This window comes from Camelina sativa, chromosome 2, assembly GCF_000633955.1.
Source record: "Camelina sativa cultivar DH55 chromosome 2, Cs, whole genome shotgun sequence".
NCBI lineage: Eukaryota > Viridiplantae > Streptophyta > Magnoliopsida > Brassicales > Brassicaceae > Camelina > Camelina sativa.
The window spans coordinates 15,862,105-15,877,221 of NC_025686.1; the positions used below are offsets into that span (position 1 = coordinate 15,862,105).

The window sequence follows — 15,117 nt, forward strand, 5'->3', positions numbered from 1 at the left end:
GTTTGGGACTCCAAGTGAGTATCTCCTGATGGATAGCTTTTAGAAGGACACTGAAGATTTTTTTTCCTGATATATTGTCCTTTGAAACTGAGAAAAAAGAGAAAGAAATGATGAAGAAGAAGAAGAACAATGTTTATGAGACTTATAGACGGTTGAACAAGCTGAATCATGAGTTAAAGCAGCCACCCTTGTCTTGTCTAGGGGGAACACTCTCGCTTCACAGAAGAAGAGAGAGTTGCAGGTTTCCCAATTTGATCAAGACAATAAAATATATTATGTATCTCTATCTAAAATTTAAATTAATTATAATATTTTTGGTATTTAAGATATTATGCGTTTTAGGTAAGCATTTAAATTTTACATTCAATTTTTCTTTTCTGGTGGGATTTCATCATTGTGTTTCCCTGCAAAATTTCATAGGAAATGTAAGCTAGTAGTATTTCATTTCAATTGTGATTTGTAAAATATAAATTTGTAATAAATAAACAAAAGTACATATCCATCCATTTGTCATACTCATATAATTAGATATGGAAAACAAAAAGCGTTACTAACCATCCTCATTCTATGTGCAAAATGTTAAGGGTTAAAATTCTAATAACAAAAACACTATCAAAAACAAATACTATCACCACCCATACTTTTTGATTTCTAAATATTTTGTATATAGATTTTTTCAGAACTAAAAAGAGGAACAAAAAAGAAAATATTATTGAGAATGTATATATAGATTTTAAGGCAATAGTGAAACTTAAATTATTGAAACATTAATTTTTTTCAGAACATTTACTAATTAAGATATAGATATTGACTTTTGGGAAATTATGTAATTGTTCCTGATAAAATAAATTATGGTCTATGCTTAATCCCAAAAACAAAATCATGGTGTGAAATTCACTACTTCTATGTTGCAATATAGTATTTCTAGAAGAAATTTGGTTTTATGGTATGGTATGTTGGATATTATCATATTAGATCATGATAGGAAATACTACTACTTGTTGACAAAAACAATTATTTGATACACAACAAAATAAAAATAAAAATAAAGGTCAGTATTGGAATATATATGGAAAAAAAACTATTTGACCAAAGATTTGCCCACAGATCAGAAGGTTCATAAAAACATCAAAAAGAATTCAAGTACAAGTTCATCCTCTTTCTCTTTTATTCAATTCTCATGCGTTTACATCATCAGTCTTAAGTCATTTATTTGATTTATTTATAAGTCACATTTCAAGGTCATGATATAGATCTTCTTACTGCTCATTGGTAGAGATGGAATACGAAAAAGTAAAATGGATTACACAGTATTCAAGCAAACAAATAATTATGGTTTAGAAAAGAAAAGGAGATTATGAGCAAATCATAGAAATATTAAAACTGCAGAGACCATACCTTTTTTGAATGTATAAATAATACAAGAACAACATTATTGCACAAGGATCCAGAAAATAACTACGAAGTCACACTTGTCCATAAAAGAAAGAAACCATACTAGATATATATAAGTATTCCCTTTTACTATATCTATAGGGGAAGAGGAACTATGTGCATATTAACATTGTTCTTATTACCTATTTAAACCTATTATCTGCTTCAGACAAGAACTTGAGTGCATCTTCCATGCAAGGACGGCCAGACTGGTTACTTCTTATGCAGAGAAGTGCGACCTCAACAACTCTTTTAACTTCTCCTTGTTTAAAATCACTAGAACTCACTTCGCTTTCTGTGTATACTTCTCGCAGAAGAACATCCTTTGGCTTGTTCTGTATCAATCCACCAGCATTCATCAGCTTACCATTTGTTAAGACTTCCAAAATAAGTTGTCCAAAGTTGTATATATCCTTTTGCTGCTCCGCTCTTATTACGTTCATCTGATCTGCTTTAGAGAGTCTAATGTTAGGAAGAACAAAGGAGGATGTACACATGATCTACTTCTATCTATCTATATACACTAGTGCTAAGAGAATTTTGAGTTTCATTACCTGTGTTTGCAGTTGAGGACACCAACCCTTTGTTCAAATGTTGCATGTATTTGAACCCAAATTCACCCAAGCAAGGCTCCATCTTATCATCATCAAATAATATATTAGTCGACCTCACATCTCCATGAGGAATTGCAGGGTAGCATTCATGGTGAAGGAAGCAAAGTCCCTTTGCAACTCCATTGATGATCTTCTTCTTAGTTGCCCAGTCTTTCTTCTTTGTCCTCATCTTCTCAGCTAGAGTCTCGGTATGCAGGTTATTATCATACAACACATACACAAGATGATTGTTGTAACAAAACCCTAGCAACCTGACTAGATTGACGTGTCTTGCATTCCCCATCTGAGTTAAAACGTTCAAAACAACACTCTTCTTCTTGTCTAGCAATTCGATTTTTCTCACTATGACTGTTATTCCTGTTGGCAGAACTGCTTTGCTCACTGAAGCTGGAACTGATTCAGTAGGTTCAGGTGAACCAAAGCTCCTCAAAACATCATCTGCTGTGAAATGAGGGAGTCCGGCAAAAGACACCATCTTCCATTGACCTTGACTTCTTTGACGAATATAGTACAATGCCAAAGTTGCAGCTAAGATTAGCAGAATAGAGACTAGACAAGCTACCGCAACAGACACAAGCTTCCTTGAGCTGTAAGCTGAACATGATTTAAGAGGAACCCCACATAGGTTTTTATTGCCCTCATATGCATGTTTCCCCATTGATTGAAACACTTTGTCGGATGGTATGGAACCACTCAAGTTATTGTGTGACAAATCCAAGCCAGTTAAATGTGGAAGCTTTGCGAGTCTCTCAGGAATCCCACCTGTAATGCTGTTTCCAGCTAAATCTATCTTCTGAAGAGAACCACAAGTGGAAACAGTTGGTGATAACATCCCTGATATATTGTTATTGCTCAATTCAATAACAGTGATTGATTTGCATGATGCAAACTCAGGGAGACGACCAGAGATACTGCAGGATGATGCAGAGAAGTTCTGAAGACGAGGCGCAGACCAAATATGCGGTGGAAGCTTGCCTCCTAGCTCAGGGTTATTGGAGATATTGAAGTAGTCAAGCTTTGTAGCTTTGGATATATCTAAAGGAATGCCTCCTGTGAGTCTGTTTCTAGAGAGGTCTATGTATGAGATATCAGGAAGCTGGCTAAAGCTAAAAGGGATCACACCTGAGAATGAATTATCTTCAAGCCGGATACGAACTAGCGTTGAACAGTTGGAGAGAGATTGAGGTAGAGTTCCAGTGAAGTTATTGGAGAAAAGCATGAGCTTGTAAAGCACACCTCTTGAGCAAATACCTTGTGGGATTTCACCTTGGAAACTGTTGGTTGAAACGTCGACCCATCTAAGCTTTGAGTTCATCCCCAAGCTTTTTGGAAGTGAACCAGAAAAGTAATTGTTCCATATGAAGAGAGTATCCAAAGAAGGTAGCTGAGCAATTACTTCAGGGAGAGTCCCACTCATTTCATTGTACATAAGATTCAATAGCCTGAGATTCTTGAAACCTGCAAAACTCTCTGGTATGGTTCCAGAGAGATGGTTGTCTGAGAGGTCTAAGTTAACAAGAGAAGTGATTTGTCCAAGCTCCCATGGTATTTCCTTAGAAAGATGGTTCTTGAAGAGGAACAAAGATTCAAGCTTTGTGAGATTGCTGAAATGCTTTGGTATGAAGCCAGAGAGATTAGCTCCAGCGATGTCGAGGTACTTGAGCTCACTCAGGTAACCTATTTGCCAAGGGATCACTCCTTGGTATGAGTTATACCCAATCTCCATGTGAGTGAGAGTTGTGAGATTACCAAGCTCTTGTGGTATGTGCCCACTTAGCAAATTCCCACCAAGATGAAGAAACTCAAGACTCTTGAAAGAACCGTACTGACTCGGAATCGAGCCTGTGAAGTAACTACCCGCAAGATTCAGTACTTTGAGATTTTCTAACTGAGAGAGGTGGATCGGTAATGGACCAGAGAAGCTATTGCTCAAGGCGTCGAGAAAGATCAGATTCTTGAGACTTGAGCCATTACCGTTACCGTCAGGGAAAGGTCCGGAGAAGTTGTTCCGGCTGATGTCAAGGCTTCGAAGATTAGTCAAGTTGAAGAAGATCTCAGCCGGAAACTCGCCGGAAAACGAGTTGTCGCTGATGTTGAGTTCAAGAAGGTCAGTGAAGACGAGGAACTCGTTTCCTGGCAAATCTCCTGCAAGATTCTTGGAAGAGAGGTCGAGGGAGACAACAGAGGTCGAGGCTTGGTTACATCGGACACCAGACCAAGAACAACATGCGAGAGCTTTGTCGGAAACTCCTGGAGTGATGATGAACCAGTCTTTCAAGCTGTTGGAATTGTCGGTGAGGTGGGATTTTAAGGAGAGAAGAGATTCTGTTTGAGGGTCAGCTGCAACAGAAGTCAAGAAGAAGAAGAGGAAAAGATAAAAGCAAGAACAGAGTTTATACTTCTTAGAAGACTCCATTACACTTGAAAGAAGAAGAGAAGAAGAAGAAGAGAGTGTGAGAGATCTGTGGGAGGAAGCATAAAAGCTGATAAAGAAACACAAAAGATGATTAGCAAATCAAAATCAAAATCTCTATAAACAGTGGAAAGAGACGAAAAAGTGAGAAACACTTTGATGGGGGAGTGTGCTTTTGCTTTTGAGTGAGATAAAGCTGAGTGCATTGATTGCTCTCAAATATTTTATATACGTTACAATATTTTTAGTTCTTTTGTTTTCTTGGATTCTCTCTTTTTTTCTCATTATAAATGTTAAAAAAATCACAAATTTGATCTTTACTTGATTTAATAAATAAATGTTACAACCTGTAAAATCATCATCATTCATGTTTTTTTGTCTATTGTGTGTGTTCACAGTTTATATTACTAATTAAGTTTTGTTTTTTTCCTAAATTTAGGAGTATGTGCTTTCAAGTAAATATAAAAACTTTCAATCTATATACAATACCAAAAAGTAAAAACTATGTAATTAAAATAAGTAGATTAATTTTTCTTCCAAAAATACTATTATTAGTTTTATTTTCAGAAAAATAATATTAGAATACATTTTTTACTAAAAATATTATTAAATTAAAACTAGATTTTTCAACATTTAAAACTAAACAGTAAATCCTAAACACTTAAACAATACATGTTGGTGTTGAGTTTTGTCGATCTAAAACTCGTAAGTGAAGCCTATTAAGTAATGGGTCGTAAAGAGTAACGGTGAGCCTGCGACGAGCCCAAGAATAAAAAATGAACTAGGAAGGACGCCGAGTCAAACGAAGGTGAAGATCCTAGGATAAGTTGAGGAGATCATTGAAGGACGAGGCGAGATCGCCGGAGGAGATCCAAAGATTGGTGTTAGGTCTTGTTAGTATAAATGCCTTGTGATATTGTGAATCGACATTGTAACTTTTCCGACTAAAACATTAATACAAATCTACTTCGTCATTTTTTCGTTGTTTTTATTAATTTCCACCAAAAGTCTGCTCCCAGATCTTACCTAATCAGCTAAGTTCATTAAATTGTGGTTTTTAGCACCTACAATACCTCATAATAAGTTTACCCTAAATCTAAAATAGTCAACTCAATTACTCAAGTCTCAAATAAGTTTACCCTCATAATAATGTATTTTACATCGTTTATTAATTTTTGTGTTGTTTTGCTATTTTAGAAAAAAATAAAACTTTTGCGGCATTTCAAAAAATGATATTTTTGAAAGAAAAAAAATTCGTACGAGTTACTCTTTAATTTATATAAGTTAGAAAGATGCAATAAGCTAATAATTCAATTACAGTCTACAATTTAGTTTATGGTTTTATTTTTAAAACTAATTTGCATATATTAATATTTGAAACTATAATGTAAAAATTCCATTTAGCATATGATAAAAATACGTATATAACAACTAGGTTAGGAGGATCCGTGGTTAATAACCTTATAAAAAATGTTTATTAATTTATTCATCTGTTGCCGTAGATCTCGATCTCCATCAATGTTTTAAACTTTGACCAAATTAACCAAATCTATATCAAAATGTTTTGAACTTTGACCAAATTAGATTTTTAATACTTGACCAAATTAACCAAATCTGTATCAAAATGTTTTGAACTTTGACCAAATTAGATTTTTAATACTTGACCAAATTAACCAAATCTATATCAAAATTAGACCAAATTTTAGTAACATTGTAACCGTTAAAACAACCAAAATAAAACCAAAACCGAAATAACATAAAACCGAACAGATGTCAGTTAACCGAATCAAATTTTGTTTTTTTTTTTTTTGTTTTGTTAAAGACTAAATTTTGTTAAACCGAACAGATGTCAAATTCTGTTAGACACTAAACCGAATCAAATAAAACCAAACCGAATCAAATTTTGTTTTTTCCGGTTTAAATCAGAACACCACTTTCTTCCATAACCGTATAAACCCAAAACCGGAGCTACCCGAACCGAGAAACTCGAAGACTCAAAATCTAAAGTCGTTGTCCAAAAAGAATCACTATTTCTGGGTTAAGACAGAAGTAATAAAGACGCGCAAAATCAGTTAAAGAAGAGACATAGCCTGAAGCAACAAGAAATGTCTCAATTTGGTGACCATCTCCAAAACCAAATCAAACCCTCAAAAAATGACAAGCCTTTCAATAATCCAATCGTCGACGTCGACCCAACTCTCTCTTTATCCGATTCTCTTCTCCTCAAGATCCTCAGGAAGCTTCCTGATTCACAACAGAGCAACAACGACGTCTCACTCGTCTGCAAACGCTGGCTGAGTCTCCAGGGTCGTCTTCTACGGACTCTAAAGGTTCTTGATTTCGATTTCGTCTTGTCCGGTAGGCTTGTCTCGAGGTTCCCCAAGCTCACGCATGTCGATTTGACAAACGCCGCGTGCATGAATCCGCCGGTCAATTCGGGTATCTTGCTCTGTCACAAGTCGATTACATTACATTTACCTTCAGATTCGTCGAATTGGGATTTTCTTGATGAGAATCTATTGCAAAGCGACGTAATTGATAGAGGGCTTAGCGTATTAGGAAGAGGGGGTTGTGATTTGCTTAAACTTGTAGTGATTAACGCTACTGAATTGGGATTAGTGAGTTTAGCTGAGGACTGTTCTGATTTGCAAGAGTTAGAGTTGCACAAGTGTAATGATAATCTCTTGCATGGCATTGCTGCGTGTAAGAATCTTAGAGGTTTGAGATTGGTTGGAACCGTTGACGGATTGTATAGTTCATCAGTGTCTGATATAGGTTTAACGTTTTTAGCACAAGGGTGTAAGAGGTTGGTGAAGCTAGAGCTTAGTGGTTGTGAAGGTAGCTTTGATGGGATTAAAGCAATTGGGCAATGTTGTGAACTGCTTGATGAATTGACCATTGTTGACCATAGAATGGATGATGGTTGGATAGCTGCGCTTTCGTATTTTGAGAGTTTGAAGAGGTTGAGGATTTCCTCGTGTAGAAAGATAGATTCTAGTCCTGGACCGGAAAAGTTGTTGCGGTCTTGTCCAGCTATGGAGAGTTTGCAACTCAAGAGGTGTTGTTTGAATGACAAGGATGGGATGAAAGCGTTGTTTAAAGTGTGTGATGGAGCAACAGAGGTTAGTATTCAGGATTGTTGGGGATTGAGTGATGATTCTTTCAGTTTGGCTAAAGCTTTCAGGTAACACTTTGCTTTTAGATCACTTCCTTGTATATATGTTTACTCTTCTTTTCTCGAGTGTTGCTTTTGATAAACTCCTTTCTCTTTGCAGGAGGGTGAGGTTTCTGTCTTTGGAAGGATGCTCAGTCTTAACATCAGGCGGCTTAGAGTCAGTGATTTTACACTGGGAAGAGCTTGAGAGCATGAGAGTAGTGTCATGTAAGAGCATCAAAGACAGCGAAATTTCACCCGCGCTCTCGTCTTTGTTCTCGCTTCTCAAAGAACTAACGTGGAGACCTGACACAAGGTCTCATCTCTCATCGAGTCTTGAAGGTGCCGGAATTGGAAAGAGAGGCAGCAAATTCTTCAAGAAGAGTGTTCTACATTGAACATCATGTTCTTGTATAAGTGCTCACATTCTCATGTACCTTGAGAACTCTTGATATAGCCAAAACCTTAGTTATCTTCTTCTTCCTTGGGGCATTACTCTGTTACAAAATAATACGTCCCAAACTCTTATGTATGGCAAGGTAATGTTCTGTTGTTATGTACAGTAATAAAACTCTTGCCGTTCACAATACTAAATTTCAACTTCAGCATTTGATTTCATAAAACATTGTTTGAGTTATTACTTTAGATCTCTAAAGAAAAAACTATCAACTTAGATCAGATACAACTTGTGTTGCAGTCATCGCAAATCAACCACAATAAAAAAGAAATAGCATGCAGATAAGTTATATTGGAAAAACTCTCTCAACTAATATAATGCAACGAATTACAAAGACGTGATATTTTCAACATGATCCGTCACAGGCCACACTGTAAAGTGATTACTAGGGGTTAATCTTTGTGACGAAATTGTAGTTTGGATTTCGACTCTTCTAGGAATATTTCGTTTCGGATCATAGTAATAAACATATGATGCATGCTTACTCCACTTTACATTATGGACTACAACGACTTCACCACCAGGAGGAGTGACCTTCGCAATTCTGACCCGACTTGTTAAACCTTGAAGCATGCCTAAAAATGTAAGTTTGGACCATTCTTGTTTCTCGGCATTCTCCATAACCCACATATCCACATCCTTGTTGAAGAAGGTGTTATTGCGACATATGCATGCTAACTTCCCTTGGTAGTTTATAAGAGTGGAATTTTCAAGGGAAATCAGCCTGTTATCGGGACCCTGAACATGATTAAATCTCTGGGACCTAACATCGAAACTCAACAAAACATCACTCCGGTTCGGATACCTTATCACTGCTTTGTAATAGATTACCCCGTTGATGCAAACTGGAGTTCCAGATGGATAGTGACTTCCAATGCCGCATTGTATATCCATCCACTTCTTATTGGGATCTCCCAATGTGAAAACTTGACAAGGCATAGAAGACAACATTTCCTGTAGATATGATATTTGTTTAGCTAGGCACACTACTTTGTATTGATTCTCCAAAGGGTCGTACCCTAATAAGTAGAATGACAACCTTTGGGGTGAACAGGGTAAGGAAATAGTTTTCCTCGTTGTAATGTTGTATATTTTGAAATCATTAATATAACGTGATGATCTCCGAATCCCGACCAAGCCGCGTACGTATTGAAATTGAAACCTTGTTTTGTTGCCGAAGGTTCTTCCACAGATTTCCTCGTGGTAGAGTTTTTGTTCTTGGTTTGTAAATTGATGAGGGTCATGAACATACGAGAAGACGGATGTAGTATTATAGTTATAAGCATGATGCCGGTTGAAGATGAAGTGGAGATCACGCGATGGTTGTTGAGTCAAAGACGACCGAGTCACGATCGTGTCTATGACTATGAAGTCTTTGATTATACTTTTCCATTGCTTCGAGACGCATTGGAACCTCACCAGATACTTTGTCGGAAGTTTCATGAGTATCTCCACCTTTAGATCTAGAGGGAGAGTGTTGATATTATTGCAGGATCTTTTCCCGGCCATGATCACCCCGGAGAAGCTGTGATGTATAGGATGATTGTGACTTGAGTTCCTCTATGCGTCTTCTCTCTTCTTCTTTTTTTTTTTTTTTGTTTTATTTTTCCTATTTGTTAACCCTAATTAACATTAACATGTAATGATGTAAGACTTCTAACGTATAATGTACACTTAAAAAGTTTTGTATGCTAATATCATAATTCCCTTTTCTGAACGTAGATGTGATGATGATTTCCTTTCCTATTTAGTCGTAATAAAATTAAGAAGAGAAAATCTACTTTCTGGTCAGATTCTATCTTATTATATAAAACTTGAATGTAAGGATTTCTAACAAACTTTACAAATTCCAAGTCTGAAGATTGGTTAAATTCATTTATCTTATTATATAAGTAATTTATGATAATAACTGACTTTTAAGAACCAAATTTATATAATATTAGATTATTTTAATAACTGACTTTGAGAAACCAAATCTATATATAATAGCATCCCCAATAAATGCCACCATAAATTATGTTTTTTCAATCGTACTTTTTGAATAATTTTCAAAAAAAATTGTAGAAAATTAAAATTGTATGTTTTATAAAAAGTTGCGATTGTTCATTGTAACGGTTTTTTGTAAAGTTGCAACTGTTCATTGTAGAGTTGTGTCTATTCGAATATTCGTATCTTTTGAAATATATATATTTGTCTGTTTGAACTGTTTTCATTTTTTTGCTATGACACAAAATAATATAAAATTTCAATCTTAACGGTTTTTACAGCTCTCTAAATTATTCTCTAGCATTCATTCTTTTAAAAGTAAAGAAATCCGGCCAATTGTTGATTTAACAAAAGATTTGTGGAATGATAAATCTAATTTACAACTTTTAGTTAGTTTTATATATAAAAATTTAATAAAAATACCTACAGTTTTTTCTCAAGAGTTAGATAGATTATATAGCGAGCTTTAGGATTTGACTTTTGAATATGGTAATAAAGATGCCTTCTTATTTAAAGCAGTTTATATGAGTTTTTAGATATAATCAAGTGTAGACACAACAGTTGCGATTTTTTGTATTACATTTTCGTAAATATTTTTGTTTTTATTTGTTTTTTTATTCAAACAGCTGTATTTGTTCATTGTAGAGTTGTGTCTTTTCACTATATTTTATTTATATTTTTCATCACAACTTTTCATTCTAATAGGTGTGTCTATTTAAACAGTCATGTCTTTTGAACTCTCTTTATATTTTTTTCTTCATCACTAACTAACAAGTTCGTTGAAACAAATTTTCCATTTTATGTTGAATCTAAACAATTGAATATTAATATATAATATTCAATGTTATTCTATAATCTAACAAAAATTTTAGAAATGATTATAGCAATAAAGAAATTTAATACAACTTAAAATAGAATTCACAGTTGCATCTATTTATCGTAACTTTTCGTTAAAAAAATATTTTAATATTTAAAAATAATAATAACAATCTGAATAAATGCGAACAACAGTTGCGACTTTTCGTAGTACCTTTTGTAAAAAATTAGTTTTATTTGTTTTTTTTTAAAACTCAAACAGTTGTATTTGTTTATTATAAAGTTGTGTCTTTTTCAATATATTTTATTCATATATTTCATCATAACTTTTCGTTCTAATAGATGTGTCTATTTAAATAGTCATATCTTTTGAACTCTATGTATATTTGTCTATTCAGCAACAACTAACAAATCATTGTTCGTTGAAACAAATTTTCTGTTTTATGTTGATCTAAATAATTTGAATATTAATATCTAATATTTAATGTTATTCTGTAATCTAACTAAAATTTTAGAAATTATTATAGTACTATAGAAATTTAATAAAATTATACTCCAAACTATATTGTTTAGCTTGAGGTCAAGCGCAGCAAGGAACTTCAAGATAGTGACCTGAAGGAGAAGAATAGGTTGGCCAGAATGTTGCATAATAAGGTCAGTTGGCTTTGTTAAGTTATTTGTAGAAATCACTTCTTGCAGTTTGTATTGTCAAGTAACTAAAATTAAATTTTGTTTGCAGGAGATATTCCAAGAGAGGGTGATTAGTCTTCGACAAGCTGAGTTTGAGAGGCTAAGAAAAGAGAAAGAGGAGTGTATTGGCCAAATGATTCAAGACAGGAAACAAGAAACGAATATTAAGAGAAAGCAGATACATCATTTGAAATCTGAAGAGGAAAGGATAAAAAAGCTTCAAGAAGAAGAGGAATCTCGTAAGCGTGAAGGTAAGCTCCTCTTTTCATGAATATGCAACACCATCTGATGTGCTCCATGCCTCTTAGATATTATTGTTTGACTCTTTAAATCTTACGTGTCTGCAGTAACTGAGAAACGTAGAAAGGAAGAAGCCTAAGTGTGATGCAATTGCTGAAAGGCAAAGGCAGAGAGAACAAGAGATTGAAGAAAGGTTGAGGGTAAAAGCTCTGTTGGGATAATAAAATTGGCCTTGACGTCCATAGAGAAAAAGGATTTGGTCATTTTTGCTCATTAAGCCTCAGTGAAGAATAATTTAGTCATGATTTTCCGGATATTTAAGCGTCTATAAAACTCGTTGTCAGTTGGTTTTGCTCCAATTTCTACTATATAGTAATACTGATTATCTTGAAGTGAAAGCAAATTTAACTAAGACAGAGTTGTGCTGAAGCAATTCAAAAAGAACAAAAAAAGGTAGACCCTTACACAATTTGTATAATTCAAATTGGTCTAGACAAACTATAAAATCTTGGGTAAGAAGTTGTGTTTAGTGCTCTGCTTAAGTCCTTTTCAGGACACAATCATTGTGGGTCACTCTTATGCTTCTTTGTCCACATTTTAAACTGAATATGATGTTAGCTTTGACAAGTACTCCTACATTGAATTTAACATGTAGAAAAGCCTCTCAAGCATTACTTTAGATGGTAATAGAAAGACTCAGAACAATTTTAATACACAAATGTAAATCCAAAAGTAGCTTTGGATTCCACTAGTTAATATATGATATTGCATGACACTCACAACAACTGTATGCTCTTTTACCTTTCTCCTTCAGGAACCAGTTAAGTGATCTCTCAACCGAAACACCGGTGCGGTCTCTAAGGATCATCTGGTTGAGCCAGCTTAAGTCCAGCAAAGTCTTTGACAGTGTAACCAATCTTCTCAAACTTGCCTACTTCATTACTCTGTCTGAACTTCAAATATTCCGAACACTTAAACGACTTGTAGGTCCTACAGGTTCCCTCGCCCACGATTTCTTGAGGTGCAAGTATCACTTTCTCATCCTCAAAACAGAGGAGAAACGCCAGAGAGACTCTGTTCACCAACTTTCTCAATACAACTCGATGTTCAGGCGATCTCAGCCGTCCATTACTCCATGCTTGCATAATATCACCGATGTTAACAACAAGGAGATCCTCGGATGGATTTATATGATTATATCGATCCATTTCTCTTCCTTAGACCTCATCTGAAGTCCACCAACGGAATCTTGGTAGACTATTACGCAGCTCATATCCGTGTGCATACCGAGACCTTCAACCAGCTCTTCTCGCTTCTCTACGTCATGTGGAGGGGTGTAGTTCACTAGCCTTAAGTATCCATGGCAGTTGCTAAACTCGGTTTGGTATAATCTCTTCCCTGTTTCGTCTCCTAAGGTCATCATCAAGAGAATCTTGATGAGTCTTTCGCCATTTTAGCTCCGTACTCTTGCACTGTTTCACTGAACAAAAACAGAGGAGAGGTAACACTGTCAAGCAAATAAAGAGATGTCAAACACAAAATAGATAAAAAGAGAAAAAAAAAACTGAATTTATGTTGTAGCGACAACCTTAAACTCTGGTTTATGATGATCTTGGAACAAAACATCTTCAGAAGCTTTGGCAGAAGTAGAGAAATCAGGTCCAGAGATAACAAGGCTTTCGAAATAAGGAGAGGCGATGTACCGAGGAGTATATGGAAAGGTACCAAGCTTGAGCTTCGATTCAAGAGGAACTTTGAAAACATCTCTGGACAAGGAACATGTTAGATGAACATCTCTTTAGAGATTCCATGATTAGTGACATAGAAGAATCCCCACTCTTTACAAGCCTGAGAGAGAGAAGACAGAACAGAGGACTCAATTGGTTGTGTTAAGTCTAAAACAGGAAGCTGCAGAGAGGATTGAACTTCAGACATTATATTATATATATTTACTTGTCTTTAAGGGAACGATATTACATAAAATCTAACTAAAAACTATAACCTTTTTATATTCAAAGGATGAACGATATTACAGTTACTCCAACGAATTATCGCCCAAACATGAGGAGTAACTAGTAAGCACACTGACACACCAAACGAAAAGAAAAACTCACAAGTAGAAAAACTAACACCATGGGGCAACCAGTTAAAAGCCCAAACTCAACCGAACCTAAATTAAACTATGGAAACCTAATTAAACAGCCGCCGTCACATGAATCTCCTTTCTCTTGCGGGCTCATCTCTCCACCGTTAATCAAAAAAGCTTGAGGTCTTCAAATCACAACTCCAAGTCTAGCATATTCTTCCATCTCTTTGTTCATTATGCTGGGAGGAAGCCTTAAGAAAGGATACGGAGGCATCTCTGTTAATATTGGAACAGTACAGTTTTTTTGCGCAACAAATGGATGACTCAACAGCTCTGCCGCAGTAGCCCTACGTGACGGCTGCAAAGCCAAGCACCGCATCAAGAAGTCGTTTGCCACCGGAGATACAAGTATTGGAAGCCTCCACATGTAACAGTGTCGCATATTCAATGGACAACCTCCAAACATCTCAATAATCATACACCCTAAAGACCATATATCAACGGTCGACGATCCCATCTCTCCATCCGGTCCAAGAGATTCTGGCGGCATGTACTGCTCCGTACCATGAAACAACGACCTAGAATCCGTACAAGGCTCTTTAGAGAAACCGAAATCAGCAAGCTTAAGATCCCATGGCTCTCCAACAGTGGTGGAAGGGAAGACGAGGATGTTGGCTGGCTTGAGGTCGCAGTGAACGTAGCCGTTTGAGTGAAGAGCGTCGAGTCCTTGTAGGATCATAAAAGCGGCGCGTCCGATCATATTCTCAGGCATCGGCCTCCCACGAAACCGGGAGATGATATTGAAGAGAGTGCCTTTGGAGGCATACTCCATATAGATGTGACATCTTTGTTCTGGTGGGGCGGATAAGTGAACAACAGAGCTTAAGGCTTGGACGATGCGTGGATGATTGCGGAAACGAAGCATGATCCTAACCTCTTTTTGGAAATCCTGCAATTGATTGAACGAAGAAGATGACTTCTTTGCGTAGAGTCGGAAGTTAGAATCGCGTTGGTGAGAGACACAGCCAAAGCTTCCTCTGCCAAGAAAAGAGACATGCTTCAACGAAGACTCGTCTACACGCAGAGGTTTTCTCATCATCCTATCCATGGTAATTATGAACACTCTCTTTAAATCTAGGTTTTGTTGTTTCGATCTCTGATTTTTCTTCTACTTGGACAAATAAGAAAGCGAAACAATTGTAGTAATGGTTCAGTGCGATACCAATC

At 35.9% G+C, this 15,117-nt stretch overlaps 4 protein-coding genes and 1 pseudogene across 5 annotated transcripts; 1 reads left to right on the top strand and 4 right to left on the bottom strand.

Moving 5' to 3' along the window:
- On the bottom strand, window positions 1,356-4,663 carry LOC104725998 (leucine-rich repeat receptor-like protein kinase TDR). Of its 2 annotated transcripts, none has more exons than XM_010444760.2 (2): window positions 1,989-4,663; window positions 1,356-1,882 (listed from the first exon to the last, which is right to left on the bottom strand). In XM_010444760.2, exons 1-2 carry the CDS (start codon window positions 4,462-4,464, stop codon window positions 1,578-1,580), a joined length of 2,781 nt encoding a protein of 926 aa, XP_010443062.1. In that variant the 5' UTR covers window positions 4,465-4,663; the 3' UTR covers window positions 1,356-1,577. The 2 variants fall into 2 exon arrangements, with proteins under 2 accessions (XP_010443062.1, XP_010443054.1); XM_010444752.2 differs by having other exon boundaries at window positions 1,356-1,885.
- LOC104726014 (F-box protein At5g51370-like) lies at window positions 6,510-8,202 on the top strand. Its single transcript, XM_010444768.2, has 2 exons — window positions 6,510-7,645; window positions 7,737-8,202. Exons 1-2 carry the CDS (start codon window positions 6,567-6,569, stop codon window positions 8,011-8,013), a joined length of 1,356 nt encoding a protein of 451 aa, XP_010443070.1. The 5' UTR covers window positions 6,510-6,566; the 3' UTR covers window positions 8,014-8,202.
- LOC104752735 (putative F-box protein At5g50220) lies at window positions 8,400-9,023 on the bottom strand. Its single transcript, XM_010474951.1, has one exon. It carries the CDS (start codon window positions 9,021-9,023, stop codon window positions 8,400-8,402), a length of 624 nt encoding a protein of 207 aa, XP_010473253.1.
- Window positions 12,662-13,809, bottom strand: LOC104726022 (annotated as a pseudogene).
- LOC104726027 (mitogen-activated protein kinase kinase kinase 2-like) lies at window positions 13,853-15,073 on the bottom strand. Its single transcript, XM_010444795.2, has one exon. The coding sequence runs from the start codon at window positions 14,996-14,998 to the stop codon at window positions 14,078-14,080; it is 921 nt and encodes a 306-aa protein (XP_010443097.1). The 5' UTR covers window positions 14,999-15,073; the 3' UTR covers window positions 13,853-14,077.

Bases quoted from the DNA above. Each gene is read 5' to 3' on its own strand.
- LOC104725998 (XM_010444752.2), bottom strand. From the start codon at position 4,464: ATGGAGTCTTCTAAGAAGTATAAACTCTGTTCTTGCTTTTATCTTTTC. The intron at 1,886-1,988 runs GTAATGAAACTC...GACTCTCTAAAG, and splicing joins GTCCTCAACTGCAAACACAG to CAGATCAGATGAACGTAATA.
- LOC104726014 (XM_010444768.2), top strand. From the start codon at position 6,567: ATGTCTCAATTTGGTGACCATCTCCAAAACCAAATCAAACCCTCAAAA. The intron at 7,646-7,736 runs GTAACACTTTGC...TTCTCTTTGCAG, and splicing joins AGTTTGGCTAAAGCTTTCAG to GAGGGTGAGGTTTCTGTCTT.
- LOC104726027 (XM_010444795.2), bottom strand. From the start codon at position 14,998: ATGGATAGGATGATGAGAAAACCTCTGCGTGTAGACGAGTCTTCGTTG.
- LOC104752735 (XM_010474951.1), bottom strand. From the start codon at position 9,023: ATGTTGTCTTCTATGCCTTGTCAAGTTTTCACATTGGGAGATCCCAAT.